Genomic DNA, 14,118 nt, shown 5'->3' with positions numbered 1-14,118 from the left:
TGCATTTCTACCCTTTCACTACCCAGCAGGAGAGTAGCAGGCTCTGAATGTTCTGCATTTTTATCCCCCTCTCAGGTCTGAATACGGGTTGCTTCTACGCCCTGTCCACTCTGCTGAACCGCATGGTGATCCATCACTACCCAGTAAGTGCATCCAACCCCCACGGTCCTCTGATGCTTGCTATTGTCCAGCGCTGGATGCCAAAGGAAAGTCTGTGAGAAATGCAATGCCACAGCACTTCTGGCTGTCTCTGGCACAAGTTGCCTGGCTGGCAGGAGAGCATTGGTTCCTTTAGTTCTTTACACCACTCCGTGCAAACGCTGGCGAGCTCTGGCAAAGACAGATCCTTTACACCCTAAATGACAGCATTTTCTTCTGAGAAATTCTTCCAGCAACTGCCTTTGCCCTGTTCCCGACAGTGATTTCTACCAGGACATCTGTACCGGGAGGCTGCTCAAACTTGTGCTCTGGTGGCAGAAGGATGGGGTGCCTCAGTAGCTGAGCTACTGTAGAGCTTACTGCTGGGGCTGCCTGCCAGAGAGCTCCTTTCTGTGCTGCATTATAGTAGGTCCTGATATTTCCTGGTCAATCTGGCCCAAATCCTGATGCCAGACAGCAAGCTTCATAGGGTTTATGCTGACTCCTCTGAGAGTGTCTGTTCACGCTAGCCAGTGCTCGCCTCTTTCTCTGGGCTGGCTCAGAGAGAAGTGTGAAACCACTTTTCTTCATGGGCCAGAATAGGGCACTACGTTGGCTCATAGCGGGCCCAAAAGTGTTCTTGCAAAGGCTAGTTCTGGTTAGTGTGCTACTAGCAGAAGACATGTATGGGACACTAACTTTGGTGTATCTTCCTCTCTGGGTTCTCTGCACTTTGCTTCTTGTTGGCTATGACTTGGCTCCTGCATTTGTGTGAGAGTGTGTGTGTGTCTCACCACAGGGGGAGGAGGTGAATGCTGGCAGAATTGGACTCACCATTATACTGTCGGGGATGGTTGGGGCTCTGATCTCCGGCATCTGGTTGGACAGAACCAAAACCTACAAGTAAGTCCCTTGTTTGCCTCTGTGCCCCTAGTGACTGTGCTCTTCCCCCATACTGTGCAAGGAGCAACTCTGTGCAGTTGCAACTTGGCAGCCCAAGGACTGAATCACTGGGAGGAGTTTGTGAGGAGAAAAAAAAAAAAAAATTCTTCAAAATCCAGTTAGTCTGAAGTTTGGAGCTGTGTGTTAGTCTGCACTGGGCCCATACAAGGTCTGGTTCTAGTGATCCCTAGGGAGGCGTAGGGAGAGGATGAGATGGCCCAGCAGCTGCTTTGTCAGGGATGAGAGAGTTCTTGGCACGAGCAGAATCAAGACTGTACCAGACCATTTCTCAGCCCTTACAAACCAGCTTCTGTGAATCTTTGTCTGGCTTAATGAAAGGCACATTGAATCCAGTGCCCAGAGGCATTGTGTGAGGGTGCGTTGCTGTATTTAGGGCAGGCATAAGGGGTATTGGGGTTGTGGGTGGATGATTCTGGGTTTGGTGCCTGGTAGTTTGGGAAGGCAGGTCTGGCTAGCGTACTCTGCTACCTGCAAACGGACAGCTAAGAGTCTTTGGGTGTCCTGCAGCTCCCAGTTCTCTGGAACTCAGATCTCACTGACAGACCTCTGTAGGGTGTCCCAGGGGATGGAGAGTGCCTTTCCTGTCTTATGTTGTGGTCTGTGTAATCAACTCTTCAGTTTCCTTGCTGGCTTTGAGAACTGTGCAATAACCTGTTGTCTGAGTAGGTTGGGTGAGAGAGGTGATGAGCTGGTGATGAGCTGAAGGCAACTTTGGAGTTCTTTTCCTTGCAGCAGCTTTTCATCTGGGGGAGTCCCACTGCCATTATCCTACCTGGTATCTTGGGCCACAAAAGCACGTGCTCATTGTGGGCAGCTTAGATGAATCTGGCTAGCTGTGGGCTTGCAGCTTCTGAAGTGACCTCTGGCCCTAGCTGTCAGGTACAGGGATCAAAAATGGAGAGGAAACGGGCTTCTCTAAGAAGAAAGAATGGTAGCTGAGGACTCCTGGGGGTGCTGGGAAAGAGGAGCAGATGACTAATGCAGAGACTGGCAGGTCACTTGTTGCTGTTTCTAGATCATTGTGTGCCGCTGAGTAGTTTTCATTTGGCAGTCCTGGGAAACAGAAACACAGCTGTTATGAACTGCACTAGCTAACTGTGCAATGTAACTTGTGTCTCTTTCCAGCCTGGGGCTAGTAGTAAGGTAGACTCAACTAGCACTGCTGGGGTGGATGGTCTTCCTCATTCTCCCTAAGTGGAGCTAGGTGGCAGCATGAAGGCTGCTTTGTAGCTCACCAGGCAGAGCTGGGACTTGAAATTTGGCAGAAAGGGAGAGGGGAAAAAAAAATCCTGGATTTGTTCCACAGCCCCTGCTTGCTTGGAGGGACCACATAGGTGGGCAGAGCTGGCTGAGAGTGCAGAAAAATAGGGCTATGCCACCCATGGAGTTTATCCTACAGACCCCAGGGAATATCTGGGGATAGATTTAGCCTTAGGTGAGGAAAAACACTGCTAAGAATTTGTTCTCCATTGCAGCCCACAAAGTGGATTTCTGTGGAACTAGCAAAATTTTTCTGAGTGCTACAGAGTCTTTATTTAGCCCCATTTAAAAGTCTATTTAAAAAAACTGTCAAGATGCCAGATGTTTTAGGTAGGTACCCTCCCCCTTCCCTCTGTTGCTCAGATAGTGTCAGGAACGAAATGGTAAGCACATGAAAATCAGGAAGGAAAGATCTCAAGTCCTTTTTTTAGGCAGCTTGGAGAGAGAGGGAAGCGAATGAATGGGATCCAGCTGTGATTGAGGGGAGCAGGGGGAAGTTAATAACAGAAGGAATTGCAGAGGTCTACATGCCTGTTTGATCTTTACTGTCCCATCAGCAGTTCCTTGAAAGGGTGAGGCTGTGCTAAGTCAGGTTTTCCCCATCTGTCATGCTCAGGCACCAAATGGCCTTGCATTCTTGCTTTTATTTGGCAGGCAAGTCCCCGCAGAAGCCCCTGCACTGTTCTTATTTTTGGAATTAGCAGGCACAGATTAGGCCCATACAAATACACGAGTTACATTGTGATGAGCGAGCAGTGCCAGAACTGGGGCTGCCTCTGGTGGGACAGCTTGTTGAGAACAGCCCACCTCATCGAAAGAACATGTTTTGAAATCAAGTTAAACGGGTGTCCATGTACATCCTTCAAGTTTGTGGCTCAGAGGGGAGACAGGGTTGTGATGCCTGGAGACTGCTGGGTATACTGGTATTTGTAGGGGAGTCTGGCTCAGAATCACGGGTTTGGGGACTGGATTAATCAGCACTTCGCTTTGGCCATGTTTTGCTTTTAAGGGCAGTGTTCACATGGCCTTGGATCCAGCTGGTTCCAGACAGTGCTCTCCTCTGTCATTGCTTTATTTCTGTAAGGCAAGATGTCAGAAATATCCATCTCTCTCCATTGACTAGGCAGAGGACCCTAAGTGGTGTTTTAAACTGAGGTCTGTATGGGCCCAAAGTGCGTTAAAATTTGGGGGAGGGAGGAAAGACTTGTATATTAGAGAATGGAGCACTTGGGTCTCTTCCATTCTCTGAGGTGAATGCTCGCTCAGCCTAGCCTGGCCTGCAATTTGGGTCGTCTTGTTGTAGCCCTTTTCCAGGTTAGTCCTTGCGTAATGGACATGCCTTCACCCTGTCTTGCCCTGTGTCTTATGTAAATAATTTATCAAGGTTGTCTTTTTTTCTGACCTTCATACAGGTAAAAGAGTGGCATAAAACTGAGTGCTGAAGGATCAGGTCTTGTGAAAACCTAACCACCCCTCTCCAATTCTTCCATTCTCCAGCATCAGACACCTCAGTGTCTTCAGCAGTGAGATCCTTCTGGGGGTACAGGGACAAGCCCTTTGTTCAGGGTTTTGTGCAGCCTGGAATGTGCCGTCCTCATGGCGAAGCCTGTGGAGGCCATCTGTCATCCCAGTCCATACAGCAGAGCGCTCTGGAGCTGCACACAACATCCCAGTGAGCAGCTAAAGCTGTGGCATATCCCCGTCCCTTTTTCATTTGTTGGTTCACTTGACTCTGGTGTTTTCACAGCTCTAATCCTCTGTGAGTCTGGTCTTGTCCCTTTTGGCTTTCCTTGTCCAAATGACCCTGCGAGACACAGCTGGGCTGGGCCATGCTCGTCCCGTACTCTGGGGCTTCCTCTGGAGTTGGCTGAATAGCCAGAGTTGTGCTCTCCATTTCAGTCCTGTTCCCTGTTGGTGCTGGCCCCAGCTGGTTTTTACCCCCAGGGTCTCTCTTTTCTCAAAGTTCCTTGTGTGAGAGCTTTAATCTGCCTCTTCAGAAGGGTAGGGAATGTGGCTGGGAGGGCAGATGAATGTCAGGGCAGCTTAGGTTCACCTAAGTGACAAGCGTGTCAGCTCCTTCACAGATCTCCCCTCTGGCTCTGCTGCAGAGACTTGGCAGCTGGTGCCTTTGTAGCACTGCTTCCACATTGGTGCCCTGGGCTTCCTGCCCAGAGCACCGGGGTAGGTTAACCCCAGTTGTCCTAAGGTGATGTAACAAGATGCATAACTTCCAGCCTGTGCACACTGCACTAGTCAGCCTGTTAAGGAGACTGGCAGTAGCTGTTTGGGCAATGGTAATTATCAGTCTGTGTAGGGCCATCATGGGAACAGGTTGCTAAAACAACAGAATGTAAATGCAGATGTCCTCTCTGAATCTGCTTCTCTTCCTTTGTGTTTTTATCTTTTCCATAAGATATTTATGGCTATGATAAGAGGCTTATCAAGCAAAACTGGACATTCCTCAATGCCCTGCTGACCCTAGGGCCACAGAGCATTCTTGTCTTCTGGTGAACATGGTGACAAAGGCCACTTCCTGAGAAACGCCCTGCCTCTTTCCCCGGGGCTTTCTTTGTTTTCCTATGCACCAGTGTCTTACCTGTATCTCAATGAAATCCTTTTCAAAATTTGGGTTTTGCTTGGACTGCTAGGCACTAAATCTCCACTTTTGTCATCAGTGGTACGCTCAGGGGAGCAGGGTCTTGCTAAAGTCTGGTTTAGCGGAAGTCTGCTTGTGTGCTTGAGGCTGTTTCCTGCAGCAGGAGTTGCATTCAGGTTAGGTACTGTGGCAGGCAGGCAGCCGCCCAGTGCATGGCTTCAGGGTGCTTCCTGATGTGTGATTTCCACAGCACTCAAGCCTGCGGTCTTGTTCTTTCACAAGGATCTGTCTTGTTCTTTCACAAGGGTCTGTCAATTCATTTGGTCCTGCTGGAGTCTGATGATTCAGGAAGGTTGGTGAGGAAAACTGGTAGTCTTCTAGAGCCAGCTAATGGGTGGTAGATGAGGTACTCATGGCAAGATCAAACAATTTTCTCCATTTTTGTCCCCCAGTTAGTTTTGCAGTTCTGATGGAGAACACCTTCAAGAGCTGCCTGCTTCTATGAGCCTGCCCGCTCTGTTCTCACTGGGTGTCTGTGTGTTCTGGGAACTTCTTTCTTGCAGCTTGACTAATGGCATAGCATCAATGTGAAACTAAGTCCTGACTACATCTGGTCACTAACACATTCATCACCTTTGCCTGAAGATACGAGGCAAAGTGCAACTGTTGGCAACTGTCATGACAGAGTGAATCAGATACAAACTACTTAGAATACTTGAACTATAAGCCTAGGAAACTGGGTGAGATTTTTGTGGGACTATCCTAAGAACTCTGCACTGAGACCAAAACTGGCTGTGGGGAGAAAAAAAATAATAAAAACCCCCATGTGCCAAGTATCCCTGCTGGCAAAGACTAAGCTTCTTAGGGCCACAGCCACCTCTTGATCGCCTGCGCTGTATTTTAGCACTGATTGCTGTGTAGTTTGTGGAAGGAGCACCCAGGTCAAACTTGGTCTGTGCAGCCCAGGAAGCTGTAATTCTAGCCTTGAGCCTCTTTCTTGTTCAGCACTTTTCCTCCATGGCTGCTTGTCAAGGGATGGGAGGTGTAAGAACTCCTGGAAGATATCTAAAGGAACCTGTATTGACCAGGAAAAGGCTTTTCCTTGCTGCTTTTTCACTTTCTGGGGCTGCTTTCTAGCTCCTCTATCAGTCTTTCACCTCTTCTCCTTGTGCAGCCTCCAGGCTGTGTGCTGGCCACATAGCCGCTCTCTATAATGGGTTATAGCAGAAGTAAGCAGCTCCTTTATGCTGCCTTCACAAATGACTTTTTTCCTCCATGAAAGCATTAGAAAGAACATATTCTAGAAATGATACAGCACTGGAGGTTAAGGGATTTGCCTACTCCTTTTACACAAACCAAAATTACTTGTCACAGCAAAATGTTGTTTAGCCTTTCAATACATTAAATGTGTTTGGTGAACCTTTGCAAACATGGATTGATAGCTGAAGTCTGAAACTAGCTTCTCAAGCCTGTCTTTGGATAAGAATTGACATATGAGCATGAGCCCCACTGACTTCAGTCATTGCAGCAGTGAGGGAGGACAGAACCTTAGCTGGAATATTCTGGTTTTATCTGTAGTAATTCAGTGTACTGGAAACATTTTATTACACAATATAATACTGGCTGCCCATTTGGGGCTGGATTTTTGATGGTAGTCATTTGCATAAAAAAGGAAAAAAAAAAAAAACAAACCAAAACCAACCACCTGAAAATAGTTTGAGGTTTAGTTTCTTTAGTAGAATTCTAGGAACTGATACCAAACACATTCTTTAATGGACTAAGACTGAAATTTGGTAGAAAGTACACAAGTAGCTTGTGGTTATACATTTAACTTCTTCCTAAAAGACAATGGCCAAAAAGTTTTGTCAATTCTGGTAACTGTTCTGCTTTCAAGATTCTGGTGGAATTTCAGTAAGGTAAAGGATTTACCCTTCCCTCCTTCTCTAAACTATGTACTGTGAAGGTCTACTTGCTACCTGCTGTACTAGAAAGAGCCTTGTTTTTTGGATGTGGGAAGGGTTTCCTTGGTGTCTAGTCAGGAATGACTGTTGCTAAAGTTTCAGTTCTGGTAAAGCTGGACTGGGCTGCTGCATGTGTCTTGCAGTACCGAGCCCATTGACGTTCCTCGGTGTGGCCATGCTGCAGGTCTGGCTGTTCCCAGGATCCGCATGGTGTGCTTCCTGGCCACAGGGTCTCTTTGTCTCCTCTGCCCAGAGATGAGAGCTTGTGGCTCTGCCGCCCTTGGCCGTGGGACTGGCACGAGCCCTGCTAAACGCTCCCGTGGCTTGAGGGTGAGGCTGTGAGGGCAACCTGGCTTGCATGTCACCTCTCCAAGTAGGCAGTTTAAACACAGAAAGGAGCAGCCGTGAAAGGTGTTTTGGATAGCACTGAAAAGTACAGGCCCATAACATTGCAGCAGTGTTGTCACCGCTTCCCTTTGCTTTCCTGCTTGGGAGTGCTCAATCCCCTTGGCTCCTGCTTATGAGTAAGCATGTCGAACTGGTTATAGTACAAAGGGTGTCCAAGAAAGATTAATGATCGTTTTATGTGGCTCTTGTTCTCCCCCTCAAGAGGCACGTACAGTACATGACCTGTCAGCCCACGGCAGGATCTCAGCTTCTTGGCTGCCTTACAGATGCCTCCGTATAGATGTAATGCCCCGACCCCACAGGGAGCAAAGTAGGGATGTGAAAACTCATAGATCTTGTTCTTGCTTCTCCTGCTGCCCTGCCTCGCTCTCTGTCAGTCCAGTTCCTCTGTCTGGGTTAAGGGTGTCAGAGAGCTGTGCGACTTTTTTTAACCATGTGCTGCAAACTATACCAAGATCTATGGGCAAAAAGAATAGGAGGACTGGATTAAATAACACTCTGACTCTGCTTTTCCTTGCAGACAGACAACACTAGTCGTCTATATCATGTCTCTGGTGGGAATGATAGCCTACACCTTCACTCTGAGCCTAGGCTACCTCTGGGTGGTCTTTGTGACTGCAGGCATGCTGGGGTAAGTTCATGTGCAGGCTGCTTTCCTCTACCTGTGAGCTGCTAGGGGATCAGCAGGGAGGCAGAGCTCATGGCGCAGGAGGGTTTGGGAAGAGCCATAGCCTGTATGAGGCTCCTGTATGGTTTAAGGACAAAATGATCTGCTCTTCCCATCTCTCTCTCCTGTATGTGTTTAGAGTCAGGGACGTTAGCATGGCCCTGCTCAGCTGCAGCTGCCTTAAATGTTCCAGATAATCAAGTGAAAGCATTTGGGAAGCAAGTGGTACCACAACCCCATAGAGGACCAGTGGGCAGGAATGAAAAGCATGTGGGCCTGGGTGGCCGTTTGACTGTGCTGGGGATGATGACTCTTAGAGTTACTTGTGGGAGGTGCTGCTTTTAATGCCTTGTTCTGTAGCAACTGGCAGCTCCCTGCTGGCCTGGCTCTATGCCTTGAAGCTGTGGGCAAAGGTATTTCTGGGTAGGAGGAAGACCTGTGCCATGGTGAGGGAGTTAGACAGCTGCCTGCCCTGTGACAAGGCTAGGGGAAACATCCTATACAGTCAGTGAAGCATCCTGAAAGGGATGTGGGCTACACTGTGCCTCTTCAGTCTTCCTTCTGGCAGTTGCTGAATCTTCCTTTCTGTTTGTTTCTTTACAGGTTTTTCATGACGGGATACCTTCCCCTGGGCTTTGAGTTTGCTGCAGAGTTGACATACCCAGAATCAGAAGGAACATCATCAGGGCTCCTTAATGTCTCAGCGCAGGTAGGTGTGCTGTTTTCCCTCTGCTTGCCTCTTTATAGGCAGAGAGATTAAATTGTAGTTCCCAGCCTTGACTCCTATTTCTTGTCCATGATTGTTGTAATGTACTGCAGATCTAAGCACCCTGGGACCTGGCTTTTTGAATGATGTTCCTCATGGCATTTGTCTAGTAGCACCCATTCTGCTTCTGCTTAGGAAAATCCATCAGGATGCCAGTCATCCTTGCTTCTTCCAACATTGCCCCTAAAAGCCTAGGACCTGGCTCTTCTCAGGTCAGAGATGGGATTCCAGCCTTAAGGGTCACCTGTCTTCCCATCAGCTGCAAGGAGGTGCTTCTGGATGTATTTATAACCAAACTTTAGCCTCACTAGGCCGACAGCTTGGCTAGCCTGTATGCTCTAATACTTCAGTAAAGTTGGGAAGCTGTTAAGTCTGCTTTATAATAACAGTACAGCTTGACACTGCCTTTGTTTGTAGATTTTTGGTATTGCCTTCACCATCGGCCAAGGGCAAATCATGGATCGCTTTGGGACGAAGGCAGGAAACCTCCTTCTTTGCTCCTTCCTGTTCCTGGGGACTGTTATGACAGGTAATCAAATTTTTTAGTGTTCCTCTGCTATGACTCTTCCCCTCGGGCTTGGCATATGAATTGAAGGGCTTTTGTGCATAGTGGTGCCTGCAGGAAGGGGCAGGACCCACACAGCAGTCCCATAGCAATGCTGCTGTGCTTCTTTAAGTATCTGGTCTGTGTTACAAAGAAGATCCACGAAGATCCAGGCTTCTTGCCCTGGCTGCTGGCTGGGGTCTCAAACATGCACCTTCTACATGCTGCGATGAGGAGTGTCTATCCTGCTTGTTTCAGATGTGCTCTCTGCCTCATCCAGAAGAGTGTTTTCCATTGCTCACCATAACACATTCCTGTCTCCTCTGGGGCCTCTGCTGCCACTTTGAGTCCTGGGGAAATTGGTTTGGGCTCTGCATGGTGACTTAACTGTCTTCACATCTCTCTTCCTCCCTCTATCCCAGCATTCATTAAGGCTGATCTCCGAAGACAGCAGGCCAATTTGGATAATGAACAGACAGTGAGTAAACCCCCCTTCAATCCCTGCTGTGCCCCTGCTATTAGCTCGGGACAACATCCAACCTCTCTCCTATCTAGGAATGGGGCTGACCCTTTCTGAGTTACAATTGCAGCTGTGATTCTCTTCTCTTATCCCACCACTTCACTTCTTGCCCAGCCTGTGGGGAAGCTCCTTGTTGGCATTTTCAGATAGGTGGCTGTAATCCCAGCTCAGCCAGCCACTGGGGGGCCTCTGTTTGCTTACTGTTAACGTCATGCAGAATCTGTAGGCTTTGGTCCTCTGAGAGTCTGCAGGGCTTCACGCATCTTCGTATTGGCTAGGGACAGATGTAGGGCAGCACTGTGCTCGCTCCTTTCCCCTGACAATGCACTGAGCCCTCCAGTGCCTTGCCCTTGTATAGAGCTGGGGAAGTATTATTCCAGGCCCCTAGGGAGGCAGTCATGACAGGGACCCCACCACACCCCCACATGTGGTCTTCACATGGCTGAGCTCACCTGGGTACTTCTCAAGCTTAACAAACAACCCCAGGTGCTTGACCAACGGAAGATGGGCTGAACCTGGTGTTCTGTGCTAACATGGATGCCTCAGTCGGGGGAGCGGCCAGCTGGGCTTGGGCATTGTGTGCTGCCTTTGTGGAGAGCTCTGATGGAGTCAGGTACTGGAGCTTTTCTACATGGCACAGCTGCTTTACACATGCTTGGGTGATTTTACTGGTTTCTTCCTTTGCCTGTTCCTCTTCTTTATTTTCCCTCCTTTCATTTCCCTCCCTACTTGTCTCCATCTTTTTCGGGATGGTGATTTGTGGCTGTTGTTACAGAGACTCCAAGGCAGCAATCAGATCACGGATTATGGGACTGTAGCTTGTAACCCTAACCCCATCAATTCCCATTCCTGCTCACTAGCTCATACACAAAGGTAGGAGAATCGCACTAATCTGCTTCTCTGAACGCTCGTGGGCGGCACAGGCACCAAGCCAATGGCACTTCTGGGGTGACAGCAATGGCTGTAGAGTACTGAGAATCTTTCTGGCCTTCTCGGGTACCCACCTGAGAGGAAAGACAACACAAGACAGTTTTCAAGAACAGAGTGCAGATCGCACCAGACTCATGTCAGAGAGAGGCATAGGGATTCAACTAGGTGCAGCAAGGCAAAGCCTGGTGCATGGAGCAGATGTAGAATTGAATTGTCAGCAAGTTATTGGGGAGAGGAGGTGCAGACATGTCTTCTCTGACATTACTTTTACAGTCCAGATTCTTGGCTGGAGGTGATACCAGGAGCCCTGTAGAAGAGTTGGCTTTGATCACAGCCAGGGTGCATGGCCAACTTCAAGAAGGAAGTTTAAAAACATCTAGCAATAACACAGTCATTGGGTTGGTGCCTTTTGGTATAAGAATGCCTGAAAATTGTAAAGCTCTATGCTTGCAGATCTGTGAATCTCAATGGCACATGGCATTTTCTCAGCTGTTGCTCAGGCTGTAATGCTTCTTTACTCACTGTCCTCTGCTTTGCACCGACTGACTGATCTGCCAAGTTAACCATGCTACCCTTTGCTTTTTGAGGTGTTCGAGTGTGTGTATCAGTGCCATAGCCAATAAGCCTAACAGGCAAAAGCAGAGTGAGTCCATTGGGAAAAGCAGCCTTAATCCTGCTAAGACTAGAGTGTGGGCTACAGGGGGTGTGAAGCTGCCACACTTAGATGCAAGTGTGAGGAAGAGTCCTGTGGGCAGGGATGGATTTGACTGCAGGCTGAGTGCTTCTGAAGCTGTCTCCGTGCTGCAGTCTGTGGCGGTTTTAGCAGGGTACATGAGTGGTGTTGATTTGGGACCAAGGAGTCAAGGAGCTGTAGCTCCATGAGCTGGGCAAGCCTGCTTGAGGTATACTGGTACTTTTTTGATGACTGAAGTTTATGTCGTTGCCTTTGTTAGCAGACCTAGCTTGGTACAATTGCCAGTGTTACCACCGATATCCTGGTTGCAAAATAGACACTGCGAGGCTCAGGCATGTTGCTGTATACGCCCTGCATCAAAACTGCTTCCATAAAGAAGAAAAGATGGGTCATTGTCATAGGAGACTCTTTTCTGAAGGGAACAGAAGGCCCAATATGCAGACTGGACCAACTTCTTAGGGAAGTCGGCTGCCTCCCTGGGGCCCAGGTTAAAGACGTGAAGAGAAAGCTTCCTAGTCTGGTACAGCCCTCATATTATTATCCACTATTGATTTTTTTCAAGTAGGCAGCGATGAAGTTGCAAGAAGTCGTCCAAGGGTAATCAAAAGAGACTTTAGGGCCTTGGGATGACTGATTAAGGGATCAGGAGCACAAGTTCCCTATCCTTCCAGTTGCAGGGAATGATGAGAAAAGAAACAGGAAGAATCAGCAGATCAATACCTGCCTCTGAGCCTGATGTCACCAGCAGAATTTTGGGTTTTCTGATCATGGGTTGGTTTACACAACACCAGGCCTACTGGCAACAGATGGGGTACACCTATCTTAAAGGGGATAAAGGATCTTTGCACAGGAGTTAGCAGGGCTCATTGAAGGAGCTTTAAGCTAGATTTGAAGGGAGAAAGGGATAAAACCAGGCTTGCTAGAGATAAGCCTGGGGGGCAGCATGCTAATGTTTGAGGGATGGTGTACTGTATCAGTGGAGGTAGGGGATGGAGATCCATGCAAGGATGCATCCAGCAAAGATGCAAGGGTTATTAATGCGTTAGAAACCTGGGAAGCGCTTGAGAATGGTCACATAGGAATTAGGGCCTCTCCCCTTGAAAAGGTGGCAGGATCAATAGCCCAACTGAAGTGCATCTACACCAATGCACACTGCACAGGCAACAAACAGGAGGAGCTGGAAGCCATTGTGCAGGAAAACTATGATATAGTTGCCATCACGGAAACATGGTGGGATGACTTGCACAACTGTAGTGCTGTGATGGATGGCTATAAACTCTTCAGGAGGGACAGGCAAGGAAGGAGAGGCAGTGGGGTAGCCCTGTGTATTAGGGAGTGTTTTGATTGTCTAGAGCTCAGTGATGGTGATGGAAGTCCAATGAGCAGATGTCATGGTGGGATGCTGTTACAGACCACCCAACCAGGATGAAGAGGCAGACAAAATATTCTATAAGTAAGTGGGAGAAGTCTCACAATTGCTAGCCCTTGTTCTTGTGGGGGACTTCAACTTAGCAGACGTTTGCTGGAAATACAATACAGCAGAGAGGAAACAGTCTAGGAAGTTCCTGGAGTGTGTGGAAGATAACTTTGTGACGCAGCTGGTGAGTGAGCCAACTAGGGAAGGTGCCCCGCTGGACCTGTTGTTTGTGAAGAGAGAAAGACTTGTGGGTGATGTGATGGTTGGAGGCCGTCTTGGACACAGCAATCACAGAATTATAGAGTTTTTGATTCTTGGAGAATTAAGGAGAAGGGTCAGCACAATTGCCACCTTGGATTTCTGGAAGGCAAACTTTGGCCTGGTAGGAGACTGGTTGACAGAGTCCCTTGGGAGGCAACAAGAGTTGTGGTGAATGTAATTAAATCCAGTTGGTGGCCGGTCACAAGTGGTGCTCCCAAGGGCTCAGTATGGGGGCCAGTTCTCTTTAATATCTTTATCAATGATCTGGATGAGGGGATTGAGTGTGCCCTCAGTAAGTTTGCAGATAACACCAAGTTGGGCAGCAGTGCTGATCTGTTTGAAGGCAGGAAGGGTCTACAGAGGGATCTAGACAGGCTGGATCAATGGGCCGAGGCCAACTGTATGAGGTTCATCAAGGCTCAGTGCCGGGTCTTGCACTTGGATCACAACAACCCCATGCAATGCTACAGGCTTGGGGAAGAGTGGCTGGAAAGCTGCCTGGCGGAAAAAGACCTGGGGGTGTTGGTCGACAGCCAGCTGAATATGAGCCAGCAGCGTGCCCAGGTGGCCAAGAAGGCCAACAGCATCCTGGCTTGTATCAGAAATAGTGTGGCCAGCAGGACTAGGGAATTGATCGTCCCCCTGTACACCACACTTGTGAGGCTGCACCTCGAGTACTGTGTTCAGTTTTGGGCCCCTCACTACAAGAAGGAGTTTAGCCTGGGGTTGTTTAGCCTGGAGAAAAGGAGGCTGAGGGGAGACCTTATTGCTCTCTACAACTACCTGAAAGGAGGTTGTAGCGAGGTGGGTGTTGGTCTCTTCTCCCAAGTAACAAGTGATAGGACGAGAGGAAATGGCCTCAAATTGTGTCAGTGGAGGTTTAGGTTGGATATTAGGAAAAATGTCACCAAAAGAATGGTCAATCATTGGAACAGGCTGCCCAGGGAAGTGATTGAGTCACCATCCCTGGTAGTATTTAAAACACACGTAGAT

The 14,118-nt window shown here is 48.5% G+C and overlaps 1 protein-coding gene across 3 annotated transcripts in view; it reads left to right on the top strand.

The window, feature by feature from the left end:
- FLVCR2 (FLVCR choline and putative heme transporter 2) overlaps positions 1-14,118 on the top strand; it is a 39,582-nt gene that overhangs the window by 20,304 nt on the left and 5,160 nt on the right. For 2 of the 3 annotated variants that reach the window (XM_010305043.2, XM_075753855.1), the window contains exons 4-10: positions 76-143; positions 938-1,041; positions 7,847-7,957; positions 8,597-8,702; positions 9,177-9,288; positions 9,726-9,781; positions 10,599-10,696. In XM_010305043.2, the coding sequence (XP_010303345.2) occupies positions 76-143; positions 938-1,041; positions 7,847-7,957; positions 8,597-8,702; positions 9,177-9,288; positions 9,726-9,781; positions 10,599-10,696 (655 nt within the window). The remainder of the gene's footprint in view (positions 1-75; positions 144-937; positions 1,042-7,846; positions 7,958-8,596; positions 8,703-9,176; positions 9,289-9,725; positions 9,782-10,598; positions 10,697-14,118) is intronic. The other variant, XM_075753853.1, reaches the window with a different exon arrangement.

This window comes from Balearica regulorum, chromosome 5, assembly GCF_011004875.1.
Source record: "Balearica regulorum gibbericeps isolate bBalReg1 chromosome 5, bBalReg1.pri, whole genome shotgun sequence".
Taxonomy (NCBI): domain Eukaryota; kingdom Metazoa; phylum Chordata; class Aves; order Gruiformes; family Gruidae; genus Balearica; species Balearica regulorum.
This window is presented reverse-complemented; position numbering and strand designations above follow the sequence as displayed.